The sequence below is a fragment of the Salvelinus namaycush genome, chromosome 2, assembly GCF_016432855.1.
Source record: "Salvelinus namaycush isolate Seneca chromosome 2, SaNama_1.0, whole genome shotgun sequence".
Taxonomy (NCBI): Eukaryota; Metazoa; Chordata; class Actinopteri; order Salmoniformes; family Salmonidae; genus Salvelinus; species Salvelinus namaycush.
Window position 1 is genome coordinate 17338311 of NC_052308.1, and position 19026 is coordinate 17357336.

The 19026-nt window shown below is 45.9% G+C and overlaps 1 protein-coding gene across 1 annotated transcript in view; it reads left to right on the forward strand.

The window, feature by feature from the left end:
* Positions 1-17286: 17286 nt before the first annotated feature.
* LOC120020574 (plexin-A2-like) overlaps positions 17287-19026 on the forward strand; it is a 61318-nt gene continuing 59578 nt past the window's right edge. The window contains exon 1 of the mRNA XM_038964281.1: positions 17287-18390. Within this exon, the coding sequence (XP_038820209.1) occupies positions 17287-18390 (1104 nt within the window). The remainder of the gene's footprint in view (positions 18391-19026) is intronic.

The window sequence follows — 19026 nt, forward strand, 5'->3', positions numbered from 1 at the left end:
TGCAAATTGAATCAGCATAAAACGGGTTTATTTACAACCTATGGGCAAAGTGGTATAGGAGAGTCTGACGTATAACCCTTAACTTGAGTTCAGTCTTCGCCAATGAGAACCAAGAGGGGCCTAGCTTCGTCCTTCATGACTGGGAAAGGTCTTGATTCTAGGCTATAGAAAAGCCTACATCCATCTCATTAGATCAGAACAGGATGGATCAAAAGTTATTCATATTACTGGTTTACATCCATAAAAAGGATAGTTGTGTTTTGCTGCATAACACACATATCATTTGTCTACCCATGTGATGTGGATCATTGTCAGGTTATTTTATATTTAAGCTTCAGTAACAAAAGAACACCATGGTTGTAATAACACTTTAAACAGGTCGTTTGTAAATGTGTAGAATGTGTTTGTTTTGGGTCCACACTGGTAAGTTAACTTATGTAAAATAGACAGTCACAGAGGATTTTCTTCTGAATAACTGGTCAGTGCATAGCACTTTCCATTCAGCTTCAGGCAACTTTGATGTAAGGCTTGACTGCACCTGTAGTGACTACTTCTATCTGTCATGCCCATTGCTGCTTATCCATTGTTCACGAGATATATCAGTGTAATTACACCCAACACAATGTTGAAAAACAATGCTTCCCACCACTAGATCACATAACTAGACGTGAGCTGGATGTGATCCCAACGCAGCCACCAATCTAGCGTAAGAAAGTGAAAGCTGTAACAGGAACTCTAACCAGGGCTCATACGTGGCGAGGTGAGCTCTTAACGGCCGTTGCCATGAACTCTTAGTTTACAATAGAAATCTTAGCTTACAATAGCCTCGCCCATCGGGCTCCCGAGTGGCGCAGCAGTCTAAAACGGAACCCAAACCAGCTGCGAGTGTGCGCCATTGTGCATACATTTATTTTGTCCCTCCACACCAAACGCGATCACGACACGCAGCTTAAAATATAAAAACAAACTCTGAACCAATTACATTAATTTGGGGACAGGTCGAAAAGCATTAAACATTTATGGCAATTTAGCTAGCTAGCTTGCACTTGCTAGCTAATTTGTCCCATTTAGCTAGCTTGCTGTTGCTAGCTAATTTGTCCTGGGATATAAACATTGAGTTGTTATTTTACCTGAAATGCACAAGGTCCTCTACTCCGACAATTAATCCACACATAAAACAGTCAACCGAATCCTTTCTAGTTATCTCTCTTCCTTCCAGGCTTTTTCTTCTCTTGACTTTATATTGCGATTGGCAACTTTCATAAATTAGGTGCACCTCGTTCGTCTTTCAATCACCCACGTTGGTATAACCAATGAGGCGATGGCACGTGGTTACCTGCTTCTATAAACCAATGAAGAGATGGGAGAGGCAGGACTTGCAGCACGATCTGCGTCAGAAATATAACTGATTTCTATTTTAGCCCTTGGCAACGCAGATGCTCGTTGGCGCGCTCGAGCAGTGTGGGTGCAATAATTGAATAACATAGATTTCTAAATATATTTTGCAACGGTGTAGTCAGCCTGTAAGGCACTGAATCGCAGCGCTAGAGGCATCACTGTATCACAACCGGCCATGATCGGGAGTCCCATAAGGCGGCGCACAATTGGCCCAGCTTCATCTGGGTTAGGGGAGGGTTTGGCCAGGGTAGGCTGTCATTGTAAATAAGAAATAGTTCTTAACTGATTTGCCTAGTTAAATAAAAACATTTATAAAGTATATAACATGATTGACACAACCGTAGTAGTCATAATGAAGCGGCCTTGGAAGTGCCATAAGTTTAAGCCAACACAATTCATTATTTAACTGCATTGATATGGCTTAATTGATCATCGTCCAGACTCGTTACAGTTGCAAATACCATGCAGTTGCACCAGGGGAATTAAACATTAACAGATTTGTTTTGCAGGTCTTCTGTTTCCCCACATTTATTGATTAATTACTTTCCCATCATGAAAATGTATCCGGATTCTCCAATCAAATACCTTCATCGATACCACAAAAAAACTGACAAATACAGCTTTTTCTTCTCAAATCTGGCAACCCTCATAAAATCTGACATTGTGTCAGTATCCCAAAGTATTAACAAACAAACATAGAAAACAGCATTGGCATTAATATAAAAAAAGCAAGGCTACTATTATAAGTATTTTAGTGACAACCTGGTTGATTAACAATATTGTGTTGTTAACACGTTTGTCTTTTATATAAATACACAAAAAAAGTCAGTGTAGAACACCATCGCCCAGAATGCATTGCTCCAATAGATTGCTCAAAAGATTGTACTGAAGTTTGCCCCCCAAAAATGTATTTTCCTTTGAATGAAGTCGCACAAAATGTGTGTATTTTCACACAAATTAAGCCACACAAAAACACACAAATATGTAGTAAAATAAATGTACATAATTTTCACAAAGTTAGTGTGAGATTGTGTTGGATAGGGGCATGTGATCATGTTTTTTTTTAAATGGCAAAATCACCTTTAAGTAACATCAAACCAAATATGGAGTTGATTTGTATTGATTTCAAGTGATGTGGACTTAAAAAAAAAAACATACTCACATGCCCCCATCACTTCCATTCATTATTAGCTTGTGGTGGCTAAGGTTAGCTGAAGTTTGTAGTGGCTGTTTAAAGAAAACGGAACAGTTTTTTCTCTTGCAGTTTTTCTTGGCTCATAGACTACTTTCAGGGTGAGGAACCATCTAAGATCATGTTGTAAAATAGTGAACTGCTCCTTTAAGCCTAAACAGCAGCTGCAGTGCAAACTTCACAATGCTATTGACCAAGCTCATCTCATCTTTGTTCTGTCTGTGTGTTTGGAAGGGGGATTGGATTTGTTGCCTTTTAGACTCTCCTAGTCATGCAAACCAGATGAACCCAGGGCTCTTGGTGTGCTCTCTGTGCTCTCTACACTCGTGCTTATCTCACTGGCCAGTTGGACTGGCATTTATTCAGATGGTCCCACCAGAGCTGTAAAGCTTCTCACAGAGAGAGAGATTGACTTCTCTCTGTTGGCTCGCTAATGCCAGGCCAGTAGCTTTATCAGTTGCCTGCTAATTTTAGAATTTAAATAGGTCTCTATTTTAGTTCAATTTTTATTACTGTAGGCCTACTGTCATATAATGAGATTGCGTTTTCCTTTAGAGGTTTCTCTGGATTGCTTCTATTACTGTATCTCTATATCATTCTTTGTAATGGTAAAAAGAGGGCTATTTCCTGCAGCATAACTTTCTCTAATCTACTGACCTTGTTTTCATTGCCTCTCATCAGTCATGAGTTCTCTTCATATTTTTTGATTTAACATTGCAACACTGGCTAGTGTGTTCTTTACCGAGGTGTCATGGTTCCCCATTTTAAAATGATTATAGATAACAGGAGGCACATTCACTAAACTCACATTATGATATTTTCATGTGGAGTAATAGCCTGATCAAATGTTGATAATAAATATGGTTGTTGTGTGATCCAAACATCATCAGGAGCAATGTGGGTCAGCGGCAATGCCCTGCACTCTATTTGCAGTGGTAAGTCAGGCAAATTAGTGTTTGTAAGACAATTACACGGTGTGTGACTGCACATCAGCTCACTACCCAGAGCTGGAGACCCCTCCCGTTGCCCACCGAGAAACTGATGAAACACGACAGCTCAGATGCTATAGCCTGAGGAGGAAGGGGAGGAGGGCCCTCATGTTGGCTAGTGTGTATGTATGTACATATGTATGTACTGTATGTATGTGCGTGAGCGAGTGTACACACTTTTGCGTATGTGAAAGGGGGAACGTCACAAAGACAGACAGAGAAAGAGAGAGTGAGAGTATGAGAGTGAGAAAGATAAATACAATCCCCCAAATGAACAAACATGGCCTGTAGCTGTTTTCTTCTCTCCTCCGTCCTCCATCAAGTACCTGTTTATTTAGGGGTGTCTGAAAGCCAGCATAGAGGTAAAAAGACTGTACGTGTCTATTCAAAGTGTAGAGAGTTTAGTGGAGAGTGTAGGAGGAGAGATACAGGTGGAGGCATACAGGGAGCTCACCTGCCAGGTGGTACCATTGGCAGTACACTGCATGCAATATGGCATGACGCCTCCAGATTGTTATCCCTATTTTCAATGTAAATGCTGCTGTCACAGTGCTGTTGTACTGGATGTTCTCCTACAGGCTACTTCCATGTTGATTTGTAATCCCTGGCACTTTGTGAGATGGCATTGTGCTAGTGTAAATGGTTGAGCTTTTTAGACAATAGCAGATGTTAATGTGAGTGTAGCGAAAAGCTTGGGCTTCTAGAGACCTATGAGGTAATGACGGGACATTGAATAGATGAGCAGGGTTGAGAACTAAGAGATAAGAGCAGAGATAAAGGCATATAGTACTCTATAGGAGGGGACTTGGCAGTGTCAAACATATAATGTGAGGAGGAAGCAATTAAGTATTTAGGGGAACATGATTTGTGCAGTAAGTCAGTCTCTATGTTTTTATTCCCTGTACCGTGCCACTGACTCGGGCATTAGTGCAGAGTTTCAATGTAGGTTAAAGTTAGGGGCAGGATGGAAGAAGCTAAGCTGTAGGAGCAGATGCTTTTATTTGCAGGGCTCTGGCTGTGTCCCACCTCCTTGGTCTTATTTTCACTGGGCATTAAATGAGGAATGGGTGCTGCCGGTGCACCAGAGTCTCCAGGGGTGAAGTTGTGAATAGTAGACACCATGTATTGTCTCTCCTCTTCCCTGTTTCTTTCTGGGCTCCCAGTGATTTGTCAGCAGTGAAGGTAGCAGCTGCTCTCTTTGCGTTGTAATTTCTTTGATCGCAATTTTTTGTGCCAGCTACCTCCATCCTTGGCATCCTGATCCCTACACAGCCATATGGGCCAGTAGAGGGAAGCTGAGGAAACATACAGGCTTGTTCTGAATCAGTTGTTGTTGGCTTTGTGTGCGTGTCCATATAAGGGTGTGTGTGAATTTGCCGCTTCATATGTTCTTTCCATTGTGCATGTTATTTCCCCCTCATATACTGTACTCTGTACATGGAAGTGCACTTTGTATATGGAAGTCTACTGTCTATAATTTCAGAGAGCAACATCTTTCACTACTATGTTTGGCTTTTCTATCCTGAATGATTGACGCCATCAAAGCTTACACAGTATAGCATACTACACACCCAGTCATACTGTAACTGACTGAGACGAATATAGCTGATCTACAGGGACAGTTACAATAAATGTAGGATGTCGTAAGCTATATAAAAAAAAATACATTCAAGGCAGGAATAGACTAATGTTGTAACTAGCTGGTAATCTACGGGAACAGTGAGAGAGCATATCCAAACAGAACTCTATAGATGTTCCTTGTCCCTGCCCAAACCACACTGGGGAAGAGAGCTCGTATTTCATTAGCCTTATTCCCTAGTCCTCTCAGCTGTCATGCCAACAGTGCACTCGTAGCCGTGCTCTTTCCCTTGTTCTTTTTAAGTCCCTTAAATGTCATTACCGATGGGGGTGATTTAGCGGCATATAGACTTGCTCTGTCTTTCACTGAATGTTGAATTATAGAAGACCTGGTATTGCACTTGGGCTGCACAGGTTTTCATCAGAGTGCTGGAGGTCACTTTGCCTTTCCCCTTTGATTCTCATCATTCATGCAACATGAGCGCTCCCTGATTCAAAGAGCCTGTTTCAGGTCACCATTAGTCAGTAGAGATCCACAGTGAAATGTACTGAAGACAGAGCCCAGGGAAGGGAATTGATGAGTGAATCTGACTATGGCAATGTTGGGAAGCTCTATATTTCCATGCGGACTCAGAATTCTGCAGTGTTGCAGCAATTTAAGTTTTACTGCTGTGCATAATGCCAATCACTGTCAGAGGTCACTGATTATGTTTTGACAATATGCTTGAAGAGATTCTTTTCCCCTAGCTTGGTTCACTACCCTGTGGTTTTTACAACCGTAATATTTTTGGATTGATTGAGTGATGTTTTATGGTTTTTAATGCTTGGTCTCTAAAGCTAGCAGTCTGAGAATTGTTCACGAAACAACACAATTGATATAAAATACATTTTATTATTATTTTACTCATAACAATAAACAATTTCACACAAAGACATGGAGGGGAACAGAAGAATAAATACATGCAGTGTGATTAGGGAATGAAAACCAGTTGTGCAAGGAACAAGACAAAACAAATGGAACAATGAAAAATGGAGCGGCGATGGCTAGAAAACCGGTGACATCGACCGCCGAAAGCCGCCCGAACAAGGAGAGGAGTCGACTTCGGCGGAAGTCATGACACCTGAATTGATTTGAAGAGGCAAATGGTCACTAAATCTGGTAGAATTCACTGCTTGTAGGCCTGTCCAATAATCACAGTATCGTGAGTTTTAAATGAACATCCATATGTCATTGTAGCCATTTGAGGGCTGAATGTGGGTTTGTAAGAAGACCAATAAAAGCAGAATCCATAGCCCCGGGCCTGGCCCTCCAATGAGAACACAAATAAGACACAGAGGAGTGATCACAAAACATTTATTTTACCATAAACCTCACAGGTCCCTTGTGATTAAATCTGACATTCATTTAAAAGTCATCATTATTAAAGACGGCATTTTCATGTCCTTATTCCTCTACCCCTCACTGTAGGTACCAGTGTCAGCCTCCAGCTCTGGCTCTCTGGCTCGCTCTCCCCCCCATCTCCAACATGTATGACCTACTTCTGTCTCTGCATCATTGTAAACAGATCTACTAATTGCCTTCATTTATTCATTTGGAAGTCAAGTTCTGTTGGGGCTGGCGTCCTCCCAGTTCATTCATGTGTAATGTTTACAATTTCCCCCTCCCCCTATGACTCGTCCACATGGATTTGCGGACCCCAAGACCAAGATATCCCGTCAGGCTTTGTGATTTAGCCCATGATTAAATGATTGCCATTTTGGGGGGCATGAGACATTTCCGCAGTGTCCCATTGTGCAGACTGACCCAGATGTGGGGACATGACAATATACTGCACATAATGCATCGACATAAGCTCTAGAAGGGATGAAGTTGTCTTTATGGTTATATGGCTTAGTAAAGGTTTTGTGTGGTGGAATATTCTAATCAAGTGAGACTTTGTCATTTCTTCAAACAATCATCTTTATTCAATATCAATTAATTATTGCAATAATGAGGCTGGTCCACCCAACACCCTTGAGTGTTGGACCGAGTAACCTAACCTTTACACAAATGCAACGTTTTTTATATATTGCATGACACTAAGTATGCTTAGTCATGGTTGGTTCCACCCCTCCCATGCAGATTGGGGCATCAGAAGCCACTCTGGGTTCATCCTGTCGTTATCTGTCTTAACCCCTCCCTGGCTTAGTTTCCCAGATGCAAGGATGATTTTGAGACAATTAGGGATTGTTCTACTCCTAAGCTATCTCTAGTAAAACACATTCTTGTCTATGAAATGCAGTCTTTAACTCATTTGTCAGCTCAAGCCATCTCTAGTGACCATACGCCCAGATTAGCTGCAGAGAACTAGAGTGGAGACCATAAAAACACAGACACTAGCAGGACAGAAATGTCTTACTATTAGTTAAATATTAATGGTTAACAATTCATATCAAATAAATCAGGTAAATATGTAAATTTTCTCTCAATTGTCAAAACCCCTGATATTCCACCCTAAAACCTAGGATTGCAAAACACAGATGTACAGCAATACTCTGGAGGTTTGATATAACTAGATCACATCCAGTCCTGTCCCTGTGCCTCCATACTGGGTTAATACTCTGTCTTGTCCAGCCTGATCAGACATGGCCACAAGGGACACAGTATTCATCACATCTGATGAAAGGACACAACTCTATTGTTGCCTCAGTGTGAGAGCACTGTGTTTGTCCTGCAGCCTGAAAGATGGTGTCACAGTGTGTTGACTGTTTCCAATCCTCTCACACGTTATCAGCCTGGGCCCAGCACGAGCCTCAGAGGCTGCTGCAAATGGAACACATTCCTGAGATATAAAGCACAATACGCACTGTGCATAAAGTGCACAGAGGGAAAGAAGGAGACATATTTCTGTGATCATTTTAAATCATGTTTATGTATGGTCACAGACGGTTACCCTCCAATGAATCACACATAATAACACACTGCAGAGTTTATGCCAGAATGCCGAGCCAATGTACTCCAATGAAGGCTGAAAACATAGGCACACCCCTTGGTGGAGGTCTTAAGGTCGAATTAAACATGGTGGCATGGCATGCCATTTTGACTCGGATTGGTGCCCTCCACCATAGCCTGGCATCCCCAGAGGCCTGAGCATGTTTTTCAATGAGTGTGTGTGAATGAGTCATGTCTGGGGCTAAGGCTGGGGTTGGCAGGAGTGTGTCTGACTGGCAAGGCAGTGTATTCAGCAGGGAGGGCTGCAGCCAGCAAGGAGCTGTCCCTATAATCCAGGGTAAACACAGAGCAGTGTGACTGCATGGCACGCCTCAAACATGACTGAATCCAGCAGAAAATAAATTGATAGACTGCTGTTACTTCCTGCTTCTGGCCCATCTTGTTATTCTCTATAGAAGGTTTGGCTTGATCTTCACAACACTGAATTCACCTCTGTTGGTCTCTGTATTGAGGAACTATGCTGCACCTTGTCGTTTCTATAATATTTGTCCTTAGCTTTACGGTTTCAATGAAAATTGAGGGATTACATATCATTTTCACAGACACAGACATAATACTTGAGGCGCAACTAAGATCTTAATGCAAATGATGTTGAGGTTCATAACACTGAAGGTGGTCATATGATTTGGATTGTAATAATTTACAATAAAATAATGGCTTTCCCAAACCACTGAACACAGCAACTCAAGGTGGTCTCCCATGATATTGTAAACTGGGAGCTTAAAATAGGGTTTGAAATGGGGTGCACTCCTGTGGGGGGGGGGGGGGGGGGGGGGGGGGGTGATTTGTGACAATCCATTTGCTTGGGCAGAAAATGGAATTCATTTTCTGCATGTACAGAAAACAGAGCTACAGCTCACACCTGTGTGAGAATCATGTAACAGGGCCCGGAGATTCACTAGGCTAAGATTATTCATAATGTTTCACTACAAAGGCCAATTGAATACAACATGTTATTATATTAGCATAGAACCTAGATAAGGAATGTCTAGTTACTGCAGATGTGAGAGAGAGATTATCAGGAGAAGGACATGTGATAACTTTATTCAAATCAAAGGAGAGCGAATGCTTGGTAGAGCGACGGTAGCCAAGGCTCTGCTAGTGGCCAAGGCTCTGCTAGTAGCCAAGGCTCTGCTGGTAGCCAAGGCTCTGCTAGTAGCCAAGGCTCCGCTGGTAGCCAAGGCTCCGCTGGTAGCTAAGGCTCCGCTAGTAGCCAATGCTCTGCTAGTAGCCAAGGCTCTGTTGGTAGCTAAGGCTCTGCTGGTAGCTAAGGCTCTGCTGGTAGCCAAGGCTCTGCTAGTAGCCAAGGCTCTGCTACAGTATTAGCTAAGGCCCTGCTGGTAGCTAAGACTCTGCTGGTAGCTAAAGCTCTGCTGGTAGCTAAGGCTCTGCTGGTAGCTAAGACTCTGCTGGTAGCTAAGGCTCTGCTAGTAGCTAAGGCTCTGCTAGGCAGCTATCTCCAGTCAGCACCTGTTTCTCTCCCTCCCAGGAGCCACAGGATTGACCTTTTATGTGTATCCTGCACAGCACAGCACAGCACAGCTTGCCAGGGCAGTGACATTTTATTTATTTATCTGGATATAGAGTTTTGATATTTTCCGTGTAACATTTAGATTTGTAACTGACATGTATAACAACCAAAGAACTCCATGATGAAAGGATGGCAACAGAACAGGGCAGCAATGTCGGTGCCAGTAAAGTGTTTCCCCTAGGATTTCTTTCAGCACCGGTGGCAAAGGTGGTATGTGTTGTATGTTTTAGAGAACAGGGAAAGAATACACAAAGTGTGTCTGTCTGCCAAAGGGACCAGAGGAAAAAGGAACACTCCAGTGATTTCCCCCCTGATATCTTTGAGGCAGAGACAGATGGAGATGAGACACGAGTGGAGTTGGAGAGATCCCAGACACCACTGTGTCAATCCTCCAGTCCTGTCTTTCCCCCCCTTCCCTGGCTCATACACAACATACACTGCCAGACATCCTGTTAGTAGTTAGCAATGGAGTGCAGCCATGGCCACTTCTGTCCAATTCTAGGACACACATTACCATTTTTATTTAACCTTTACTCTAACCAGGACGTCTCATTGAGATAAATCATCTATTTTCCTATCTTAAGGGGACCTAGGACCAAGAAGGCAATTCTTTCCAAGCTAAAGGCTTTGAGCTGGCCAAATGCTTCCGTACCATTTTACTGGGAAGGTGAATGGTTTGTGAAGCAAAGAGGCTACAGTAGAGAGCTGTTGGTCTGGAATCAGATAGGACAGAGTGTGTGGCTTGTGGGGGCTCCACAGCCTTAGAGAGCCAGCTTGGCTAAGCCTCCAGAGTTGCTGGGACTTAGACGAAAGGAGCGGGTGCAGTGCAGGCAGATGTGGACTCCTAATTTACAGTCCTTTCCTTCGCGCATGGCACTTTTATTACTACTATAATTGACTGGGATGAAGTGAGTGCAAGTATGGAGCCACCAGTTCTCCCTCATCAATGTTGATCAATGTTCCCTACCCTAGATTAATAAGGTGTCATGTTTTGTCATTGATTATCATGTCTTGTCCCTGTGCTTCCCTTCTATTCGTTTCCCTCTGCTGGTCTTATTAGGTTCTTTCCCTCTTTCTATCCCTCTCTCTCCCCCTCCCTCTCTCCCTCTCTCTATCGTTCCGTTCCTGCTCCCAGCTGTTCCTCATTCTCCTAACTACCTCATTTACTCTTTCACACCTGTCCCCTATTTTGCCCTCTGATTAGAGTCCCTATTTCTCCCTCTGTTTTCCGCTTCTGTCCTTGTCGGATCCTTGTTTGATGTTTGCTGTTCTGTGTCCTTGTTCCGCCCTGTCGTGTTTTTGCCTTCTTCAGATGCTGCGTGTGAGCAGGTGTCTATGTCAGCTACGGCCTGTGCCTTCCCGAAGCCACCTGCAGTCTGTGGTCGCGTCTCCAGTCGTTCCTCTCTACTGACGAGAGGATTTCAGTTTTCCTGTTTAGTATTTTCCTAAGATAATATCCAGGAGTATCGTTTTTGTTTAAGACTGGAATAAAGACTCTGTTTCTGTTAAGTCGCTTTTGGGTCCTCATTCACCAGCATAACAGAAGGATCCGAACAGTAATGGACCCAGCGACTACGGATTCTCGCAACACTGCCATCGAGATCCAGGGAGCAATGCTCGGCAGACACGAGCAGGAATTGTCTGCTGCTCGTCATGCCGTTGAGACCCTGGCCGCTCAGGTCTCCAACCTCTCAGGACAGTTTCAGAGTCTTCGTCTCGTGCCACCTGCTACTTCCTGGTCTTCCGAGTCTCCGGAACCTAGGGTTAATAACCCACCATGTTACTCTGGGCAACCCACTGAGTGCCGCTCCTTTCTCACCCAGTGTGATATTGTGTTCTCTCTCCAGCCCAACACATACTCAAGAGAGAGAGCTCGGATCGCCTACGTCATATCACTCCTTACTGGTCGGGCTCGGGAGTGGGGCACAGCTATCTGGGAGGCAAGGGCTGAGTGTACTAACGATTATCAGAACTTTAAAGAGGAGATGATACGGGTTTTTGATCGTTCAGTTTTTGGGAAGGAGGCTTCCAGGGCCCTGGCTTCCCTATGTCAAGGTGATCGATCCATAACGGATTACTCTATAGAGTTCCGCACTCTTGCTGCCTCCAGTGACTGGAACGAGCCGGCGTTGCTCGCTCGTTTTCTGGAGGGACTCCACGCTGAGGTTAAAGATGAGATTCTCTCCCGGGAGGTTCCTTCCAGCGTGGACTCTTTGATTGCACTCGCCATCCGCATAGAACGACGGGTAGATCTTCGTCACCGAGCTCGTGGAGGAGAGCTCGCGTTAACGGTGTTCCCCCTCTCCGCATCTCAACCATCTCCTCCCACCGGCTCAGTGACTGAGCCCATGCAGCTGGGAGGTATTCGCATCTCGACTAAGGAGAGGGAACGGAGAATCACCAACCGCCTTTGCCTCTATTGCGGTTCTGCTGGACATTTTGTTATTTCATGTCCAGTAAAAGCCAGAGCTCATCAGTAAGCGGAGGGCTACTGGTGAGCGCTACTACTCAGGTCTCTCCATCAAGATCCTGTACTACCTTGTTGGTCCATCTACGCTGGTCTGGTTCGGCTGCTTCCTGCAGTGCCTTGATAGACTCTGGGGCTGAGGGTTGTTTTATGGACGAAGCATGGGCTCGGAAGCATGACATTCCTCTCAGACAGTTAGGGAAGCCCACGCCCATGTTCGCCTTAGATGGTAGTCTTCTCCCCAGTATCAGATGTGAGACACTACCTTTAACCCTCACAGTATCTGGTAACCACAGTGAGACCATTTCCTTTTTGATTTTTCGTTCACCTTTTACACCTGTTGTTTTGGGTCATCCCTGGCTAGTATGTCATAATCCTTCTATTAATTGGTCTAGTAATTCTATCCTATCCTGGAACGTTTCTTGTCATGTGAAGTGTTTAATGTCTGCTATCCCTCCTGTTTCTTCTGTCCCCTCTTCTCAGGAGGAACCTGGTGATTTGACAGGAGTGCCGGAGGAATATCATGATCTACGCACGGTCTTCAGTCGGTCTAGAGCCAACTCCCTTCCTCCTCACCGGTCGTATGATTGTTGTATTGATCTCCTTCCGGGAACCACCCCCCCTCGGGGTAGACTATACTCTCTGTCGGCTCCCGAACGTAAGGCTCTCGAGGATTATCTGTCTGTTTCTCTCGACGCCGGTACCGTGGTGCCTTCTTCCTCTCCCGCCGGAGCGGGGGTTTTTTTTGTTAAGAAGAAGGACGGTACTCTGCGCCCCTGCGTGGATTATCGAGGGCTGAATGACATAACGGTTAAGAATCGTTATCCGCTTCCCCTTATGTCGTCAGCCTTCGAGATTCTGCAGGGAGCCAGGTTCTTTACTAAGTTGGATCTTCGTAATGCTTACCATCTCGTGCGCATCAGAGAGGGGGACGAGTGGAAAACGGCGTTTAACACTCCGTTAGGGCATTTTGAATACCGGGTTCTGCCGTTCGGTCTCGCTAATGCTCCAGCTGTCTTTCAGGCATTAGTTAATGATGTACTGAGAGACATGCTGAACATCTTTGTTTTCGTTTACCTTGACGATATCCTGATTTTTTCACCGTCACTCGAGATTCATGTTCAGCACGTTCGACGTGTACTCCAGCGCCTTTTAGAGAATTGTCTCTACGTGAAGGCTGAGAAGTGCGCCTTTCATGTCTCCTCTGTCACATTTCTCGGTTCTGTTATTTCCGCTGAAGGCATTCAGATGGATCCCGCTAAGGTCCAGGCTGTCAGCGATTGGCCCGTCCCTAAGTCACGTGTCGAGTTGCAGCGCTTTCTCGGTTTCGCTAATTTCTATCGGCGTTTCATTCGTAATTTCGGTCAAGTGGCTGCTCCTCTCACAGCTCTGACTTCTGTCAAGACGTGCTTTAAGTGGTCCGGTTCCGCCCAGGGAGCTTTTGATCTCCTCAAGAAGCGTTTTACATCCGCTCCTATCCTTGTTACTCCTGACGTCACTAAACAATTTATTGTCGAGGTTGACGCTTCAGAGGTGGGCGTGGGAGCCATTCTGTCCCAGCGCTTCCATTCTGACGATAAGGTCCATCCTTGCGCTTATTTTTCTCATCGCCTGTCGCCATCGGAACGCAACTATGATGTGGGTAACCGCGAACTGCTCGCCATCCGCTTAGCCCTAGGCGAATGGCGACAGTGGTTGGAGGGGGCGACCGTCCCTTTTGTCGTTTGGACTGACCATAAGAACCTTGAGTACATCCGTTCTGCCAAACGACTTAATGCACGTCAAGCTCGTTGGGCGTTGTTTTTCGCTCGTTTCGAGTTCGTGATTTCTTATCGCCCGGGAAATAAGAACACCAAGCCTGATGCCTTATCCCGTCTCTTTGGTTCTTCTGTGGCTTCTACCGACCCCGAGGGGATTCTCCCTGAGGGGCGTGTTGTCGGGTTGACTGTCTGGGGAATTGAGAGACAGGTAAAGCAAGCACTCACTCACACTGCGTCGCCGCGCGCTTGTCCTAGTAACCTTCTGTTCGTTCCTGTCTCTACTCGTCTGGCTGTTCTTCAGTGGGCTCACTCTGCCAAGTTAGCTGGCCACCCCGGCGTTCGGGGTACGCTTGCTTCTATTCGCCAGCGGTTTTGGTGGCCTACTCAGGAGCGTGACACGCGCCGTTTCGTGGCTGCTTGTTCGGACTGCGCGCAGACTAAGTCAGGTAACTCTCCTCCTGCCGGTCGTCTCAGACCGCTTCCCATTCCTTCTCGACCATGGTCTCACATCGCCTTAGACTTTATTACCGGTCTGCCTTCGTCTGCGGGGAAGACTGTGATTCTTACGGTTGTCGATAGGTTCTCTAAGGCGGCACATTTCATTCCCCTCGCTAAGCTTCCTTCCGCTAAGGAGACGGCACAAATCATCATTGAGAATGTGTTCAGAATTCATGGCCTCCCGTTAGACGCCGTTTCAGACAGAGGCCCGCAATTCACGTCACAGTTTTGGAGGGAGTTCTGTCGTTTGATTGGTGCTTCCGTCAGTCTCTCTTCCGGGTTTCATCCCCAGTCTAACGGTCAAGCAGAAAGGGCCAATCAGACGATTGGTCGCATATTACGCAGCCTTTCTTTTCGTAACCCTGCGTCTTGGGCAGAACAGCTCCCCTGGGCAGAATACGCTCACAACTCGCTTCCTTCGTCTGCTACCGGGCTATCTCCGTTTCAGAGTAGTCTTGGGTACCAGCCTCCTCTGTTCTCGTCCCAGCTCGCCGAGTCCAGCGTTCCCTCCGCTCAGGTTTTTGTCCAACGTTGTGAGCGCACCTGGAGGAGGGTCAGGTCTGCACTTTGCCGTTACAGGGCGCAGACTGTGAGAGCCGCCAATAAACGTAGGATTAAGAGTCCTAGGTATTGTCGCGGTCAGAGAGTGTGGCTTTCCACTCGTAACCTTCCCCTTACGACAGCTTCTCGCAAGTTGACTCCGCGGTTCATTGGTCCGTTCCGTGTCTCTCAGGTCGTCAATCCTGTCGCTGTGCGACTGCTTCTTCCGCGACATCTTCGTCGCGTCCACCCTGTCTTCCATGTCTCCTGTGTCAAGCCTTTTCTTCGCGCCCCCGTTCGTCTTCCCTCCCCCCCCCCCGTCCTTGTCGAGGGCGCACCTATTTACAAGGTACAGAGGATCATGGACATGCGTTCTCGGGGACGTGGTCACCAGTACTTAGTGGATTGGGAGGGTTACGGTCCTGAGGAGAGGAGTTGGGTTCCATCTCGGGACGTGCTGGACCGTTCGTTGATTGATGATTTCCTCCGTTGCCGCCAGGGTTCCTCCTCGAGTGCGCCAGGAGGCGCTCGGTGAGTGGGGGGGTACTGTCATGTTTTGTCATTGATTATCATGTCTTGTCCCTGTGCTTCCCTTCTATTCGTTTCCCTCTGCTGGTCTTATTAGGTTCTTTCCCTCTTTCTATCCCTCTCTCTCCCCCTCCCTCTCTCCCTCTCTCTATCGTTCCGTTCCTGCTCCCAGCTGTTCCTCATTCTCCTAACTACCTCATTTACTCTTTCACACCTGTCCCCTATTTTGCCCTCTGATTAGAGTCCCTATTTCTCCCTCTGTTTTCCGCTTCTGTCCTTGTCGGATCCTTGTTTGATGTTTGCTGTTCTGTGTCCTTGTTCCGCCCTGTCGTGTTTTTGCCTTCTTCAGATGCTGCGTGTGAGCAGGTGTCTATGTCAGCTACGGCCTGTGCCTTCCCGAAGCGACCTGCAGTCTGTGGTCGCGTCTCCAGTCGTTCCTCTCTACTGACGAGAGGATTTCAGTTTTCCTGTTTAGTATTTTCCTAAGATAATATCCAGGAGTATCGTTTTTGTTTAAGACTGGAATAAAGACTCTGTTTCTGTTAAGTCGCTTTTGGGTCCTCATTCACCAGCATAACATAAGGACTCATATAAACAGGATGCCTGGTAAACGTGCCATTTGTTCTCCAGGTCCAAAGTGACTAACCAGGTTATCTTGACTAATCAATGTGAGAAATGTTTTAATTTAGACAGATGTGAACTCAAACTAAAGCATAAACCACATGATGATCAGTAGATTGTGAAAAGAAAGAAAGTCATACATAACATGATTTTTCAAGGCTTTCACTCTCCTTTCTCTAATCCATCCATCAATCTACTCATCCATCCATCCATCCACTCATCCATCCATCCATTCCATGCAATATTCTAGAGTCATTGTTTTTCTCCTGGTTGAAACATCTACATAAACTATGCTAATGAAATTAACCGAGGAAGCGAAAGGGTTGATGCTGCCTGACTTTGAATCCCTAATGATTCTCGCCATCCCTGGAAAAAGCCTGATTAATTTAGGAATGTCTGCCGCGCTGGAGAGAGTGACTAATTCCTGGAGGATTCGACTATTTAGGAGAACAAGAGGGAGGGGAATAAAGAAAACAGGGAACTGGATACATGGAAGCATAATAATACATTTGGATCCTATCCTGCAGATAGGGGAAGCAGAGAACACCTCACAGAGAGAATGAGCCCCTGCAGATAGGGGAAGCAGAGAGAACACCTCTCCTGCTAATCTAGCCCAATGTATTGATTGCAGTGGGGATGGAGGTCTACACTGTGAAGTGATTACTGCAATTCCATGTTCCGTTGATGTATGTTGTGTCTGAGAAAGCAGAGCAGAAGAACAAGGGTGAAACCTTTTCAAGATGCAATTTTTCAGTGTGATTCTGTGCTGTCTCTGGCCTGTATCTCTTAGTCCTGTTTTTTATAATGGAAAACTCTTGTCATTGTAAAATGTCACCCTTGTAAAATTGGAGGGAGGTTATTCATATAATTATTTTAATCAAAACATTTAATGAATAAAACCCTGTTTTATGAGTCCTTGCTAAAGGTTTATGAAAGATAACATGTTCGGTTTATTTATCTTCTATTTCAGGATGATGTGAAGACCATTGTTGAGGATATCAACTGACTGAGTACAGCCTTGTTCATTCCTGCCCTACAGCACTAGACATTTTGTCTGGACTTGTCATCTCTTAGAAGCCCTATGGGGATGGGGACCTGTTTGGATATAGGATGCACTTACTGCGGCCGTACTAAGGAGCAGTCATGGGCCCTGACGTGGTGGCTGTTGGTCCTGATGTCTATCTCCCTAGCAATGGGCCAAGGTCATTCCGTCAACACTTTCCAGTCAGAGAGGAGAGAGTGGACCCTGAACCACCTGACAGTGCACAAGACCACTGGTGTTCTCTATGTTGGTGCTGTGAACCGGATCTACAAGCTGTCTGCCAACCTGACACTTCTGGTCTCCCACGACACAGGTCCTGAGTACGACAACAACGCCTGCTACCCTCCTCTTATAGTGCAGCCCTGCTCAGAGCCCTTAGCATCCACTGACAACATTAACAAACTGCTGCTCATAGACTACTCCCACAACCGCCTGCTGGCCTGTGGCAGCCTCTACCAGGGAGTCTGCAAGCTGATGCGACAGGACGACCTGTTTATCCTGGTAGAGCCCACTCACAAGAAAGAGCATTACCTATCCAGTGTCAACCAGACAGGCACCATGTATGGTGTCATCGTGCCCTCCTCGCAGGGCCAGGACGGCTCCCTTTTCATCGGCACAGCCGTGGGTGGGAAGCAGGACTATTTCCCCACCATCTCCAGCCGTAAGCTGCCCCGCGACCCAGAGTCCTCTGCCATGCTGGACTACGAGCTCCACACAGACTTTGTCTCCTCTCTCATTAAGATCCCCTCTGACACGCTAGCTCTGGTCCCGCGCTTTGACATCTACTACATCTACGGCTTTGCCAGCGGGAACTTTGTCTACTTCCTGACCGTGCAGCCAGAGACCCCAGAGAATGGGATGCCAGCTGGCAGTTCCCCTGGTGACCTGTTCTACACAACCCGCATCATACGCCTCTGCAAAGGGGACACAAAGTTCCACTCGTATGTGTCTTTGCCAGTGGGCTGTGTACACAAGGGAGAGGAGTATCGCCTTCTACAGGCCGCCCACCTGTCTAAGGCAGGGAAGGTATTGGCCAGGTCCTTCAACATCAGTGCCCAGGATGACATCCTCTTTGCTGTGTTCACCAAGGGTCAGAAGCAGTACCACAAGCCTCTGGACAACTCCGCCCTGTGTATCTTTACCATCCGAGACGTCAACGCCCGCATCAAAGAGCGCCTGCAGTCCTGCTACCAGGGAGAGGGCAACCTGGAATTGCACTGGCTGCTGGGAAAGGACGTGCAGTGTACCAAGGCGGTAGGTACCTGTAGCTAAACCCCTGAAGAGGGCTCTGCATCCAGTCCCTTCATTAACATCCAGCTAGCCTGGGGCCAACCAGCATTGGCTCCTCTGATGTGGTATACATGCACATTATTCAGACAGTGGAGCTGACAGGTTAGAGAATGTAATATTTGAAGCTCTTTGATTACCCCACAGCCTTGATTACACTAACAGTAGCCAGAATCCCGCTGAAGAGTCCCATTCACCGTTTCTATATTCCAAAAGAGCAGTAGAGTAAGTGGGGGAGATGAATGTACAATGCTAATCAGAGGAGTTTTGTATGTCGCTTTGATTCCATTTAGAGGCTCAGGCTCTCTCTCTCTCTCTTTCTCTCTCACTCTCTCTCTTTCCATTTGTGACTGTAACTCTGTGTGATATGAGGCTGTCAGCGTTCAGAAAAACGGTAACAAGGACATCCATCAAGGTTGTTATTCAGCAACTCTCACCCAACCACTTTGATTCCACCATTGCCTCCAAGATCCTATTTTGCTAATAGTCATATACTGCCTCTTACCCATGTCATCCATCTGTTCCAGTGCAGAAGAAAGCAGAATAGATACTCTCGAGAGGTGCAGGAAATGAAAGTACAAATGTGTTGCCCTAAAAAGCGAG